Consider the following 15,824-nt stretch of genomic DNA (forward strand, 5'->3'; position numbering starts at 1 on the left):
TTTTCTCTAATGAAAGTCTTTATGTGGTTGTCAAAGCAAATTATCTGTGGGGCTCTATGCCTGACACTGCCAGACAAGAAAACCCTTTATCACTAGCTGGCTGTTACTCTGTTTTCTTCTTTGAACACATACAAAGGCATCACAGTCTTTTACCACATTAGCTTCAAATGAACTATCACAGTGCTTTTTGAATTCCTGAAATTTCTGACAAGAATGTCTCCAGCTAGTGATATTTTTGTCATCAGAAAGTTATTGTAAAAATACAACATGACAATTTGATTTCAGTATTTGTGCTTTTTTTTGTTTTTGTTACAAATGAAAATTGGGTTGTAAAACTTACATTTAGAACAAACACGCTGGCATGTTAAACAGAAGCCCGGAGTTATCTTACAAAGGTAGGTGCTTATATTTATAGAATAGAATTAATGACTTTTTTTAAGCATTTAAAATGCAGTACAGAATTCCCAGTGCCATTTTAGAGGCCACGGGGAGTCTTTACTGTTGTTAGTTTAAGAGCACTACTGAAGATTTCAGAACAATACTACAGACTTTTTGATTTTTGATAGCAAAGAGCCACAGCAGCAGCTTGATTCCATTGATATCATGGTTTCCTCGTGACCTTTGCTGTTGCACAAATTATTTTTTTCCGTATTTCTGGCCTCTGTGGTCTCTAGAAGACTTGGAGGTTTTTGTAAAGCTTAGGACATCGAATATTTCCACTTATGAGCAAATAAAAAATGTCAGACTATGCAACTGTGGCTTCAGTACTAATTAGCATATGTTAACATGCTAAACAGGTTTGTCGGGTTTTGAGTTTTATGGTCAGATATAAAGTCATGGTAAAAAAAAAAAAAACAATGTATCCCATCTTTAAATTCTAATGTTTTATTTATCAGGACATAATAAAAAAAAAGATCTGATCCTTACCAGGACTTAAAGTTAGTAAAATACAACAGATAAATTGCAGAAGCAGTATGTAAAAAACTACCAAACCAAATGATTTAATAGCTTGTAGAACTAACTTTATCAGAACCTGGAGTCTTTGTTTCATAAAAGACTTTATGTGTCATGGCTAGACGGTCCTCACTGATCGTCTTGCCAATTTGTTGTGGTGTTTGTGTGTACTGTGTCGTGTTCTCCTCTCCATCCTGTGCATGTGTTTTTCTGCTGGAACATGTACTTCCGGAAGCCGTGGCACGGAACGGCAGTTGACCGGAGGGGAGTGTCCTGAGCTAGAATCATCGCACCTGTGCAGAATTACCTTGCCAGCGCAGACCTATTTAACGGGGCGGCTGAGTCACAACCAACGCTGGAACGTTGAACTAAACCGGGGTTCAGGGATTGGAGGAGGAGCCGGCACCAGGAGTTGTTGTGGATTATTACTGCACTGTCACCGTGAGGAGAGGTCGCCGTATCACTGCACTGCCCTTTTTGGATTATAGACTCGAACTGTTAACTCACCTTTTCACTGTAAATAAATCCACTGTCATTCTGCAAGGAGTCTCGCACCTGAGTCCTTTAATCCAATTCTCCATGACATTATGACACTCTCATGTCATTGTGGAGGAATTTTGGCCCACTTGTCTTTCTGCTTTATTTTATAGAGGGGTTGATTTTATTGAGGTTTGAAGCCATTCATTCACCACAGCATTTCAATCAGGTTGAGGTCTCAACTTTGACTGCACCATTGCAACACCTTGTTATTTTCCTTTACGGCTATTCTGTTCTAGATTTTCCTGGCATCATTGTCCTGTTGCTTGACCTAATTTCAGCAAAAACTTTCAGCCGTGCTGCCATGTTCTATCTATAGTGAAAGGCTGGTTGCATTAAGAGATCTGATATTTGATTGGACAATCAAGTGTCAGTAATGAAAATAAAAAAACAAAAAAGGGTCAAGCAGTTCAGCCCTGCTTTCCTCCAGGGCATTTTGCTATCACACATTACAATGATTCAGACCAGCAAACTGACAGAACCTCTGCTTTTACAGAAGTGGTCATACTTATTTATAATCAGTTTAATAAATGCAGTTGATTTGCAACACCCATTTGATACTGTATGCCCCCATGCATTCAGTACTATCCATCCATCCTTTCATCTTCTTCTGCTTATCCGTGGCCGGGTAGCAAGGGCAGCAGCCTAAGCAGAGAAGCCCAGACCTCCCTCGCCTCAGCCACCTCCTACAGCTTGTCCGGGGAAACACCAAGGCGTTCCCAGGGAGATATAATCTGTCCAACGTGTCCTGGGTTTGCCCCGGGTCCTCCACCCGGTGGGACATCCCGTGAAGACCTCACCCAGGAGCCGCCCAGGAAGCATCCTTGTCAGATGCCCAAGCCACCTCAACTGGCTCCTTTCCTGTTTAGATGTCCTGCCAACAAGTTTTTTCAAAAAGGTCTCAAAGACTTTAGAGTCAGACCTGTTACAGATTGTCAACTTTTCTTTATTATCAGGTGTGTTTCCAGAATCACTAAAAACTGCTGTAATCAAACCTATACTGAAAAAGGACAATCTTGACAAGACACAAATGAACAACTACAGGCCGATCTCAAATCTCCCGTTTTTAAGTAAGATCATTGAAAAAGCAGTTTCTCAACAGCTCAGTTACTTCTTAAAACAGAATAATTGCTACGATGCCTTCCAGTCAGGTTTTAGACAGAACCACAGCACTGAAACCGCTCTGACCAAAGTGTTTAATGACATATGTCTGAATACAGACAGTGGAAAAATGTCAGTCCTAGTTTTACTGGATCTCAGTGCAGCATTTGATACAGTTGACCACAACATATTACTCAAACGACTGGAGAACTGGACAGGTCTTTCAGGAACTGTACTAAACTGGTTCAAAACATACGTAGAAAACAGGAAATACTTTGTATCAATAGGTAACTTCACATCTGAGCAGACAAGTATCACATGTGGAGTTCCCCAAGGTTCCATCTTGGGACCCCTTCTGTTTAACATCTACATGCTCCCACTGGCACAGATTATAAACAACAACAAAATAAACTATCACAGCTATGCAGATGACACACAAATATATATCACAATGTCACCAGGAGACCGAGGCCCTGTACAGGCTCTTGGTAAATGCATTGAGGAAATCAATGACTGGTTGTGCCACAATTTTCTCCAGCTAAACAAAAACAAAACTGAGGTAATAGTCTTTGGCGCCAAAGAAAAACGATTACAGGTCACCAGAGAACTTCAATCTATACATCTAAAAACCACAAACCAGGCGAGAAATTTGGGTGTAGTGATGGATGCAGACCTAAACTTAGAAAAAGACATTAAGACAATAACAAAATCAGCTTACTATCACCTCAAGAATATATCAAGGATAAAAGATCTGATGTCTCAACAGGACCTGGAAAAACTAGTCCATGCATTCATCTTTAGTAGGCTTGATTACTGTAACAGCATCTTTACAGGTCTACCTAAAAAATCAGTCAGACAGCTACAGCTCATTCAGAACTCTGCTGCTCGAGTCCTCACTAAGACCAAAAAAGTGGACCACATCAGTCCAGCTCTGAGGTCCTTACACTGGCTGCCTGTCCGTCAGAGGATAGACTTTAAAGTTCTGATGCTGGTCTATAAAGCTCTGAATGGTTTAGGACCAAAATACATCAATGACCTCCTGACCCAGTATGAACCATCCAGATCCCTCAGGTCATCTGGATCCGGTCTTTTATCAGTTCCCAGAGTCAGAACCAGACACGGAGAAGCTGCATTCAGCTTTTATGCTCCTTATATCTGGAACAAACTCCCAGAAAGCCTCAGATCAGCTGAAACACTCAGTTTATTTAAATCCAGGTTGAAGACTCACCTGTTCTCAGCTGCATTTGAATAAAGCACCAAATCCACACTTTTAAGCTTAAATTTCAAAACTTACATTAACTACTGATTTTATCTACTGTTCTGATTTTATCTGTTTTGATTTTATATACTGTTGTTTGTTTGTTTGTTTGTTTGTTTGTTAATTAGTTAGTTTATTTGCTTGTTTTATTCAATTTTAAATCATGCTTTTTATTTGTTCTTGTTTCTAATGTCTCTGTAAAGCACTTTGAATCATCTTGTTGTTGAATTGTGCTATACAAATAAACTTGCCTTGCCTTGCCTTGCCTTGCCTCTACTCTGAGCCTCTCCCAGATGGGAGAAGTCAGCCACCCTTCAGAGGAAGCTCATTTCCACTGCTTGTATCCGTGATCTCGTTCTTTCGGTCACTACCCACAGCTCATGATCATAGGTGAGGGTAGGGATGTGGATCGACCAGTAAATTGAGAGCTTTGCTTTTACACTCAGCTCTCTTTTTAGTACTAATGACATGTTAATGTAAAATGCTAAAAGAATTAGTCAAGCACCAAATACAAAGCAAATACAAGCAAAAATGTATCTACAATTTATCATACATTTATTTCTAACTTATGTTAGAATACTAAACTATGAAGTGAACATGGTAAACATTGCTTGCTAAAAATGTACATGATGAATTTAAGTGCTGGCGTTAATCAATGTGGAATGTCCCTTCCAAATAAATATAAAGATATGCTAACATGAGCATCAAAGCCATATATGGTGCAATAATTATTTAGGGTTTCACACTAAAAAAGAATCCCTGCCCATTTTTTAATACTTTTATTCAGCATAGACTTTCTATTCTATCACTGATTTGTGTATTCTAATGACACCTTTTTTAAATAATTTATTATAAAATGGACTTTGCATTACACTTTCTTGTTTGCAAAGTTTTCTATAAATAAAGCCCATTTTGATTTTGTTTATTACTGTGCAGATATCACAACTTCAAAGAGAAGCATCATTGCTTAGAGTAATCTCTTTTTTCCCTTGTCATTATGTCAACAAAGAACTCTGTGACAAATGCCATAATTTACTGTTACTGTTACCCTGTCAATCCTTTTTAAAGGGTTGCTGCGTGTTTTTTTTTTGTTTTGTTTTTAACCCTTGAGCTATTTCAGGAGAAAATTAGTTCTGACATTATCCATATCTGTGTATGAAGTGCCTTGTATTGCTATCACACTTACTCTCATGTGGATCTGTTCCAGAGCTGTTGTGACTACTTATCACGCCAGGGGACAAATGCTGAGACTGTCTGGAACAACCTCATCAGCAGAGTTCACCCGGTAAACCTTTTTTCATCCATCCATCCATCCTCATCCGCTTTATCCGGGGCCGGGTCGCGGGGGCAGCAGCCTAAGCAAAGAGGCCCAGACCTCCCTCTCCCCAGCCACCTCCTCCAGCTTATCCGGGGGAATACCAAGGCGTTCCCAGCCGAGAGATATAATCCCAGCCGAGAGATATAATCTCTCGGCTGGGATTATATCTCTCGGCTGGCCCGGATGGCCGGGAGGGGCTCACCCTATCTCTAAGGGAGAGGCCAGCCACCCTTCGGAGGAAGCTCATTTCTGCCGCTTGTATCCGCGATCTGGTTCTTTCGGTCACTACCCACAGCTCGTGGCCATAGGTGAGGGTAGGGACGTAGATCGACCGGTAAATTGAGAGCTTCGCTTTTACACTCAGCTCCCTCTTCACCACGACGGACCGGTGCAGCGTCTGCATTACTGCAGCTGCAGCCCCAATCCGTCTGTCGATCTCCGGCTCCCTTCTCCCATCACTCGCGAACAAGACCCCGAGATACTTGAACTCCTCCACTTGGGGCAGGAACTCATCCCCGACCCGGAGTGGGCACACCACCCTTTTCCGGCTGAGAACCATGGCCTCAGATTTGGAGGTGCTGATCCTCATTCCCGCTGCTTCACACTCGGCTGCGAACCGTTCCAGTGCGAGCTGGAGGCCCTCACCCGATGAAGCCAACAGAACCACATCATCCGCAAAAATCAGAGATGAGATTCTGAGGCCACCAAAGCGAAAGCCCTCCGCCACTTGGCTGCGCCTAGAAATCCTGTCCATAAACATTATGAACAGAACCGGAGACAAAGGGCAGCCCTGGCGGAGCCCATCACCCACTGGGGACGAGTCCGACTTATTGCCGGCAATGCGAACCAAGCTCTTGCAACGGTTGTATAGGGATCGAATGGCCCGTAGCAATGGGCCAGACACCCCATACTCCCGCAACACCTCCCACAGGACACCCCGAGGAACACGGTTGAATGCCTTCTCCAAGTCCACAAAACACATGTAGACTGGTTGGGCAAACTCCCATGCACCCTCAAGTATCCTGGAGAGGATAAAGAGCTGGTCCAGTGTTCCGCGACCAGGACGAAAACCGCATTGTTCCTCCTGTATCCGAGGTTCGACTAGCGGACGAACTCTCCTTTCCAGCACCCTGGCATAGACTTTCCCAGGGAGGCTGAGGAGTGTGATCCCCCTGTAGTTGGAACACACCCTCCGGTCCCCCTTCTTAAAGATGGGGACCACCACCCCGGTCTGCCAGTCCACAGGCACTGCCCCTGATCTCCACGCAACATTGCTGAGGCGTGTCAACCAGGACAGCCCTACAACGTCCAGAGCCTTCAGGAACTCGGGGCGGACCTCATCAACACCAGGGGCTCTGCCACCAAGGAGTTGTTTAACTGCCTCAGTGACCTCGCCCCCGGAAATTGGCGGGTCATTCCCCTCATCCCCAGACTCTGCTTCCTCCTCGGAAGACGTGTCAGTGGGATTAAGGAGGTCCTCGAAGTATTCCTTCCACCGCCTGACAATTTTCTCAGTCGACGTCAGCAGCGCTCCGCCAGCACTATACACAGTGCAGGTAGAGCACCGCTTTCCCTTCCTGAGACGCCTGACGGTTTGCCAGAATCTCTTCGAGGCAGTCCGAAAGTCTTTTTCCATGGCCTCTCCGAACTCCTCCCACACCCGAGTTTTTGCTTCAGCCACTGCCCGAGCCGCATTCCACTTGGCCTGTCGATACCTGTCGGCTGCCTCCGGAGTCCCACAGGCTAACCAAGCCCGATAGGACTCCTTCTTCAGCCTGGTGGCTCCCTTCACCTCTGGTGTCCACCATTTGGTTCAGGGATTACCACCGCGGCAGGCACCAACCACCTTGCGGCCGCAGCTCAATGCAGCAGCTTCGGCAATGGAGACGCTGAACATGGTCCATTCGGACTCAATGTCCCCAGTCTCCCTCGGAATGCTGTTGAAGCTCTGCCGGAGGTGTGCGTTGAAGATCTCGCGGACTGGGGCCTCTGCTAGACGTTCCCAGCACACCCTCACTACGTGTTTAGGTGCACCAGGTTTGTCCAGCGTCCTCCCCCGCCACCTGATCCAACTCACCACCAGGTGGCGATCAGTTGACAGCTCAGCCCCTCTCTTTACCCGAGTGTCCAGAACATAAGGTCGCAGGTCTGCTGATACGATTACAAAATCGATCATCGACCTACGGCCTAGAGCGTCCTGGTGCCACGTGCACTTATGGACACTCTTATGTTCGAACAGGGTGTTCGTTATGGCCAAACTGTGATTAGCACAGAAGTCCAATAACAAAGCACCGCTCGGGTTCAGATCAGGGAGGCCGTTCCTCCCAATCACACCCCTCCAGGTCTCGCTGTCGTTACCCACGTGAGCATTGAAGTCTCCCAGCAGGACAACAGAGTCTCCAGGTGGAGCACCCTCCAGCACCCCCCCCCCCATGGACTAAGGCCCGGCCACCAGACGCTCGCCCTCGGGCACCCTCCCCGGGCCTGGCTCCAGGGCCCCGGTAACCCTATCCCGGGCAGGGTAAACTGTTCCCTCGGTGTCCTTTTCATAAGGGCCTTCTGAATCGCTCTTTGTCTGGTCCCTCACCCAGGGCCAATTTGCCATGGGAGACCCTACCAGGGGGCAAAAGCCCCCAGACAACATAGCCCCTGGGATCCCTGGGACACACAAACCCCTCCACCACGATAAGGTAGCGATTCAAGGAGGAGCTTTTTTCACCACAGATATATTAATGCTGTTGTACCTGTGTATTAGTAAAGTGTCAGTGTCAGCTTCTTGTGCTCAGTGTCGGTTGTGTTTTGTGTCACTGAATAGTCAGTTCTAGTTGTCATGAACATATTGTATTTTCTTTTCAGCCAACCTTAAAATTCTCAGATGCAGAAGATTTGACGACCACTGAAACATGCCAAAATTCATGTGAAGAGTCTGCTGAAAACAACAGTGGTAGGGCAGCTTTACTTAAGTAGGGATGACCCTCGTGCAATACATTTTACTTTAACATGTACAATATTTTACATATCCTAAATGTATGAAATATTAGGAAGCCCCCTCTGAAACAAACTAATAAAAATGTATTTGGTCTCATTAATTTGAATCAGAATTAAAGCTGATGGTATTTTGTACATTGCACGAGACAATATCACTGATATTGTAAATGGCACTGTGGTAACTGTGTGTAGGCTTTGTCCCCATGGCCACTGAGAGCCGACTGGCTCCTGTGCCTGGCCCTGTTCCCCACAGCTATCCAGTCAATCAGGAACTCCAGCTCCCAGAGGCCTTCACTTCCACCGCCACACACTTCACCCCCATCATCCTGACCAGTGAAGGAGGTTTAGAGGGGGGGGACCAGCATTTTTCAAATGACACTGAAGGGTAGGAATACAAAAGTGATATTACGGCTTTACATTATATTAAACAACAATGATCAATCTATTTGTAAAACAAAGGTTTCAGAACCATTTTTGTAAATACACTAATGTGCTTTTTTTTCTGAGCGTTAGATGGGAGGCTGGTTAGCCTAGCTTAGCACAAAGGCTAAAATCAGAAGAAAAACAGCTAGGGTGGTTCTCTTTAAAGATAAAGGCCTAAAATTGGGCCGTACTAGCAAACACTTTTTAAAGCAATCAAATCATTTTGATAGTATAAACCAAAATGTCAAAACCACAAGCTGTAATTTCACGTTGCCCTTCTTATTACGTATAGTTACTTGTTGTCATTGTCATGGTCATAAGAATGTTTGTAAATGATCTGGCAATGAAAATAAAAGTCACTTGTTGATCACTTGACACACCAGCTCTGGTTTTGGGAGCTTGGATCACATAAAAGCAGAAAAATTTCTGAGGCACTCTGTTGATTAGAAATATAAAAATATTGCAGCTATGTAAATGGTTGAATTTACAGTTTTGTCGTCTTTCAATTGTTTTGTTTTTTTGGGTTTTTTTTTAGATGGGGACCTGGTCTGTGACCACTTGCAGGCCGTTGCCATCTGTAAAGCAATATTGTTGCAATATAAGATGGTGACAAGACAGCAATAGCATGCAGTCAGTCAACACATTGCTCTATGTATTAAACAAACATATACATTTTCTGTTGGTATTAGTGTCTTACAGGCACATATATAAAAATATATCAACAAATGGTAACATTTCACTTCTCTAAATCTTGGTAAGCCAGTGAATGAAAATATTTTCCATGAATGCTGAGACAGTTTGGTAAAGTATATAGCTATGATCCATCAAAAAGTAAACAAAAAAAACATTTACAATAAATGTTATGCACCTAATACCTATGAGAAATGATTTGATTGACTGTCTATTTTACAGGACTATGGATGGATTCACCAAAGGCAGGGATCAAATTGTGAAAAGCAGCCTCGATTTCACTCCACCCTCTGAGTACCAACTTCCTCCACAAACTGAACCCAATCTCCGTACTCAGGAGAAAACTACATCTTTTACAACTTCTAGCAGCAAGATGCTGGTCGACTCCCCTTCTGCTCTCCCTGATATATCTTATCTCGAAGTCTCTGTTTCTCTGCCATTATCCACTAACCTCAATGGTTGTGGTATTTTCAATAATTACCTCTTTCGGCAGAACCCCACAACAGGGCATCTTTCTCTAGTGCCTGTGCAGGTCAAGGCTCCCGAGTCTGTCCTCGGGTTGGATATAAATCTCTCCTTGGTCCCTCAGCCTTTGCAGGGGCTAATCACAGAGAGCACTGATGGTTCGTTTATTGACTGTCTTAATGTGCCTGTTAGGCCTGGACCACAGGAGTATGAACCACCATCATCACATTTTAGTGGAAGCTCAGTCATTTCCGACTCCTGCATGGAGCACAGTGTGCTTGGAGCATACAAGGTCCAAACAAATCCAAGAACACAAGGTGAGAACCAGTCTGCTCGAACATCCAGCTCCCCAGATGTCCACCCTGCCTTAAAGGAGGTGATCGATCTGTTGAAGGGGGAGTTTTCCCTTGATGGATATTTGGACAATGGGCATGAGGACATTGCCATGGGTATGTATCTACAGATAGTTATATTTATATCTGTGGGTAGGCATTGGATTTCATAAGAATTTAAAGGATTCCGATTCCATAATTGATATTACTTTTTGGTTTGATTCCTTATCGATTCATGTTGAGTTCTCATTGGCTCCGCTTTGAGAGTCACGACCATATCTAAGTAGTATTAGTATTTTTGCATCTTAGAGGTATTTCTCCTATTTGCTGCGATCAGTGTTGGGGTCATTATTCCAAAAAAGTAGCCTAACGTTTTGAACATATTACACAGAACACTTTTCTTAAAAGTAACACACTACGTTACTTAATTACTCCCAAGGGAAAGTCGTTATACTACTCGTTACATTACTTTTACGTTTCTTTCTTCGGTTTGTTGCCTGTTGAAGTTCAGGGTCCGGATTGTTAATCGTTTTGAGAATAGAACTTAGAACTTAGAACTTTTTTATTGTCAATGTACATTTTCTTGCACACTGAAATTTGGAAGCAATACCACAAAGGTGTGAAAGTAAAGAAAACAATATACAAGAAAGAAGAAGAACAGACAATATAAGAACACCATGTCGAAATTTCGCAATTAAAGTCAAAAAGAGAAAAAGAGAAAAAAAAAAGTCAAAATGTGGAGATTGCCATTGTTGTTTCACGACAAACTGCCACCTTTGCTATACCCTTTAGAAAATGCCTTGTGTAGATGAGTTAGTGAAACAAATCTATCAGCCGTCTTGTGATATAACATACATCCTCTTTATTTATACGTGCATTATGCTGCTAATGCAACTTCAGTTCAGCTCTTTGCAAGCCCCTGTATAGACAGCATGCTAATGCTAAGCAATAAAAATAAAAGTAATGTCTAGATCCACGCTGCAGACTGTTTGTAGCTCAAGTGCAAGTGGAAATGATAAGCGGGATTGATACGCAAGCAGACAAACAATTCCAATGAATTGGACTACTGTGATCAATTTCTCTACAGAACCCAGGTCTGGAGACTCATCCTTATCCGTGGATAGTATAGTCAATCCAAAACAGATTGCAAAAGTAAGGATTATACAGCAGGGAGAAACATTGAAGTAGCTAATTTCCTTTTATCAATCTTTTTAGACTAATAAATGGAAAAATATAATAGTACACGGTCTGGCTTCTCCACCGTATGTGCAAACTTTGTAAGATTAATGCAATCATAATCATAACATTAGCAGTTGAATTATATCAATAAATAATAGAAGAATATATACAGTGCTTTATTAACAGCTAATTAACAGTCAAACAACACCCAGCTTAATTTGACAGGGTAAAATCCATTCTTTGGTAGTCCACTCATAATAACATAAAAACCTCAACTGATTTAAATTTGGTAGATCTCTTCTTCAGAGTTTTCTCTTTGTGCACACTGGGACTTTTCCCAGCATTGCTATTACTTCTTCACTCTATGGAAGTCCCCTTCTGATCACTTTGAGTAAGTCAAACTATAACCCAGAGACCAAATGCAAGTTTGTTCCATGCCAACACAGCACTCCAGTCCCAAAGGGTGCTTCATCGAGTCAGGAATGCGACCGGAAGCATGCATGTTCTGTTTTGCTTTTGCATTTTGTGATCACACAGTGTACAATGTTCCTACATTTACTTGGCAAACATGTAACACTGTTGCTTCCTTTACTTGCCTATATTCTGGGAATACTAGATACACTATTTGGACAGAAGTATTGGGCCACATCTTTGAATTCAGGGGCTTTTTGCCACAGTTATGTAAAAATCAAGCATGTAGCCATGCAGTCGGCCTATACGTACATCTATGAAAGAATTAGTCATTTGAGGAGTACACTGAATTCTGCTGTTATAGGATGCCACTATTACAATTATTATTGCAAAGTGGAATGGCAAGTCAACCAGAAAGCACCACATAAAGTTACAGAGTGGGGGGGTCGCCAATTGCTGAGGGGAATAGTGCATAAAAACGCTACGCTAACTCAATAACTGTAGAGTTCTAGACCTCCTCTGGCATTACCATCAACACAAAAGCTGTGTGCCAGGAACTTCATGACATAGATTTCTATGGCTGCAGTTCCTGTAGTTGTAATGTGGAGGTGGCCCACTACTTTTGCCCATATAGGGTAGACTTCAGTGTTATAAGGAATAGATGCCCCGAAGTCTAAGATTGTAATGTTCTATTAATGCCAGTTTGCATTTTTATTGCACTGATTTTCTTTTTCAGACATATTCATTTGAAAATCTGCTTTTCATTTTCCGAGGGGAGTTCATCTTCTCTTTGAGGGACCTCCAATACCAGGCGTTTGCCAGCATCGTGAAGGAGAGATTCACTGATCTCTACTGGGAAGATGACTTACTGGGTGTATTGCATTGCTTGGTAAACTGCAGCACTTCCACACTGTAAGCATTTTTTTCCTCATATCGTTTATCTTTTTAAACAGTGGTTTTGGTTCGGGGTTTTTTTTTTTTGTTTGCTTGTTTTTTCTTGTAAAGACAGTGCCTGTTGTTTAAGCTAATGAAGTGAGGCATAAATAAACTAATATTAACTCCTTATATAAAGGCTTTTAAATGCTCTAATAACAACACAGTATTATTAATTGATGTTGCTTAGAAATAAAACAGTCACCTTGAGATCATTTGACTAGTGTAATATGAATAAACATGGTTTCTGAATGTTATCTTGCAGATTATTCATACAGATACAGATAATACAGATAATATTGCATATCATGATTTTATTTTGATGTAGTTTAATTTGAAGACATCACCTTGGCCTCTGGTAAACTCTTATAGGCATGTTTTCCAAAGTTTTAAATTAGGACCATTATGGAAATAACTGGCAAAATACAGACCCTATTAATTGATTTATAATAGACAGTTAGATTTCTAATTTAAGATAAAGCCATGTGGCAGGAGAATGGAGGTAGCTTATTTACATGTGCAACGGTGCAGAGTACAAAGATGTTGGAATAAGTTATGGGATGGAGTGCTGATTAACGATGACATCTTCTCCTCTGCACGCTTTCACATTCAAAGCCAACATTAAAAAGAAACAAACCTTCTTTTGCAAACCTCGCCAACCACATTAGCAGCTCCTATGGTAATAGCTATGCGGTAAGTTTTTCGGTACAAGTGCTATGTCAACACATTTAAAGCTCTTTCTGCATTGTTACTGATATACTGACAATTAGCCTTGGGCATTGGGTAGACTTAAGTGTATGGATGAATGCATGCATGTATTTAAACATAAGAAAGAGACGAGCACGGAGGCGAGCCTGTCACTTCTTTCAGACGTCTTTTCATCCAGGCGTTGCTCATGCTCTTGTGCTCAGGGCAATATGACAGACCCTTTAATCTGCTCTGGTAGAGACGACACAGCTTTGTAGAGAGATAGACATGTTTTTCCTCTGGCTGTGGGCTCGTTCACAGGGCTCAGCTGTGAAGGGTTTCTCCACTGTTCCTCCACTGCTTCAGTTTCTCTGAAGGGATTGAGGGACTTGATGAAGACACGCTTCATTCTAACCCTGACAAGGACTGCAGTGGTCTGTTTTGGCACAGTATTAATTGTGCGGCTCAGTTGGTGTAATTTGCAAGTGCATAATGTTACTGATAAGCTCCAGGATGTTCAGTGGCTGCCTTGTTTCATTCTTTGCGAGTTTTCCATTGGAGCCAGTATTCTAGTACATTATTGATTAAAGTAGCAAATCCGTTGTGAAGTTGAGTGCTGTATGTGCTTTGCATTGTTGACTGTTTCAGTTATTATCATCACCATGTGTGTTTTCTCTGAATTGCCTATTACCTGCTTACTTGAATGCATGTCATTGGCAATATTCCCCCAGTTAGTGCTAATTATTATTTGCTTTGAACATGCTGTGTGTTTTCTGTGCCCCGTGCAGCAGCTCTAATGATCAGCCTCCATCAAAGGCTGTGAAAAGGGCAACCGTTACCCCATCCTCGATAGCCGCTGTCAGGAGAGGGAAGAGAGAAGTTTGCCTGAACAGCTGTCTCGATCTGAATGGAAACTTCCGCCCGTCCAGTCCTGTTGCTGGGGATTTTTGGGAAGAAACCAAGGCCCAGTCCTGTCATGCAGAAAATAGGACTGTACTCGAGGATGTCAGATTGAGTTCAGAGCAAAATCAGCACTGCATCAGTGAAGGTAGGAGAAAGATTTGGTTGTTGACCTCTATCTCTTTTTTATTGGAGAGTTCTCACAGTCGGTTATATTTTGGATCCGTTTCTGAAATGCATAGGCTGAACTGGATGAACAAGTCAAATAAAAGTGCTCCCTCTCAGGCTCTGAGCATCACCTGTTTGAGCCCGCAGACTGAGGTTTTCATCTTCAGCTGTGAGTGATTGAGCCAGCCATGATTTCCTTTGAGATACATTTAAATTCAGCATATAATCTGATTTTAAAAATGGCATGTGAGGAAGATGGGATTGTTTAAGTTACAAACCTGCTCCCATAAATAGATTAGGGATTAGGAGACATTACTGCTGCTTACAGGAAATGTTGCTTTTTCACTTGCTCAAGTACAAGTAAAATAAACTTGTAACTAAGTACTATGTGCAAGTGCTGCATTGTAACACAGTACAACAAGCGCAGTACTTTTTTTTTCTTCTTAACTAAGTAGATGAAGGGATTTGATATTCGTGCAGATTCTGTCCTGTTTTTAGATATCAAACTCCACCCTCTCTGTGATGTTTTGGTATATTTCTATCGCCTTGGCTGCTGACTGCAGTCATGAGGGCCATTGCCGGCTGTTGGATGCTGTTCTTAAGTTTGCGCCTCATTCAGAAGGGTCCAAGGCGTGCTAGCAAACTTGCAAAGGCTTTTTTCTTCTTCTCCCTTTTCTCTGAAACTCATTCCCGGTCAGTGACTTTCACACAAACACACACTTGGGTCTGTTTTTGTCATTACTGAAGTATGTTAGACATGGGCTGTCTTGATTACAGACAGGCTCTGAACAGATACTTGAAATTAAAAAAAAAGGATAGTGACTGAACTGTGAATTGGTTTAAGGGCATCTGTTAAACAGTAAGTGCATTGTGCAGCCACGAGAGGGTTAGCAACAAACACCCTCAGCGCCACCCTTGGATCTCTCCCTCTCTCTCTCTGTCTCTCTGTTTACTTCACAAATCCAGTTTGCCTTTTTTATACTCTCCATGTGATCCAATCCCTCTCTCTCTCTCTCTCTCTCTCTTCTGTCTTTATTTACAGTTCCAGGCGTGAACGCTGACAGTTCAGACTTGGGGGTCATGGAAGGAAGAGGTCATTCAGTGGGGGGCAGCGATGAAAGCCCCTCTGAAGCTGAGGTTCTATCAGAGAGAGAGGAAAGGCTTACAGGAGCCCACGATGAGCAGATGAGCCCAGACTGCTCCGAGGACATGGAGGACAGCGACTCCGTGGCGTCTGAGCGGCTTCTCTCCTCCGGTTTCAGAGCAGAGGGTCTTGGCCTCATTTCGAGCCCGGACTGGGCCTTGGCCTTCTTCGGCGAAGAGTGCTTTAGTCCCGATGTGATCCAGTATGCAGGGAATCTGGGACAGCACACAGGATCGCCATGTCTGGACGTAAAAGCACAGGTGGGTAAAGCTACGATGGCCACCGCCTCTGAATCATCCCTGACCTTAACCCTGAGCGTTTGAACGAACGGGAGAT

General features: G+C 43.0%; 1 protein-coding gene across 1 annotated transcript in view; it reads left to right on the plus strand.

Annotated features, from left to right (window-relative positions):
- The window catches only part of kndc1 (kinase non-catalytic C-lobe domain containing 1), a 53,251-nt gene that overhangs the window by 22,874 nt on the left and 14,553 nt on the right, over positions 1-15,824 (plus strand). The window contains exons 12-18 of the mRNA XM_086258393.1: positions 5,058-5,135; positions 8,025-8,112; positions 8,349-8,541; positions 9,492-10,183; positions 12,430-12,568; positions 14,065-14,324; positions 15,387-15,748. Of these exons, the coding sequence (XP_086114519.1) occupies positions 5,058-5,135; positions 8,025-8,112; positions 8,349-8,541; positions 9,492-10,183; positions 12,430-12,568; positions 14,065-14,324; positions 15,387-15,748 (1,812 nt within the window). The remainder of the gene's footprint in view (positions 1-5,057; positions 5,136-8,024; positions 8,113-8,348; positions 8,542-9,491; positions 10,184-12,429; positions 12,569-14,064; positions 14,325-15,386; positions 15,749-15,824) is intronic.

The sequence above is a fragment of the Aulonocara sp. 'chitande type north' Nkhata Bay genome, linkage group LG13, assembly GCF_057382095.1.
Source record: "Aulonocara sp. 'chitande type north' Nkhata Bay isolate Kocher_YH1m ecotype deep benthic linkage group LG13, A_spYH_male_GT1.1, whole genome shotgun sequence".
NCBI classification, from domain to species: Eukaryota; Metazoa; Chordata; class Actinopteri; order Cichliformes; family Cichlidae; genus Aulonocara; species Aulonocara sp. 'chitande type north' Nkhata Bay.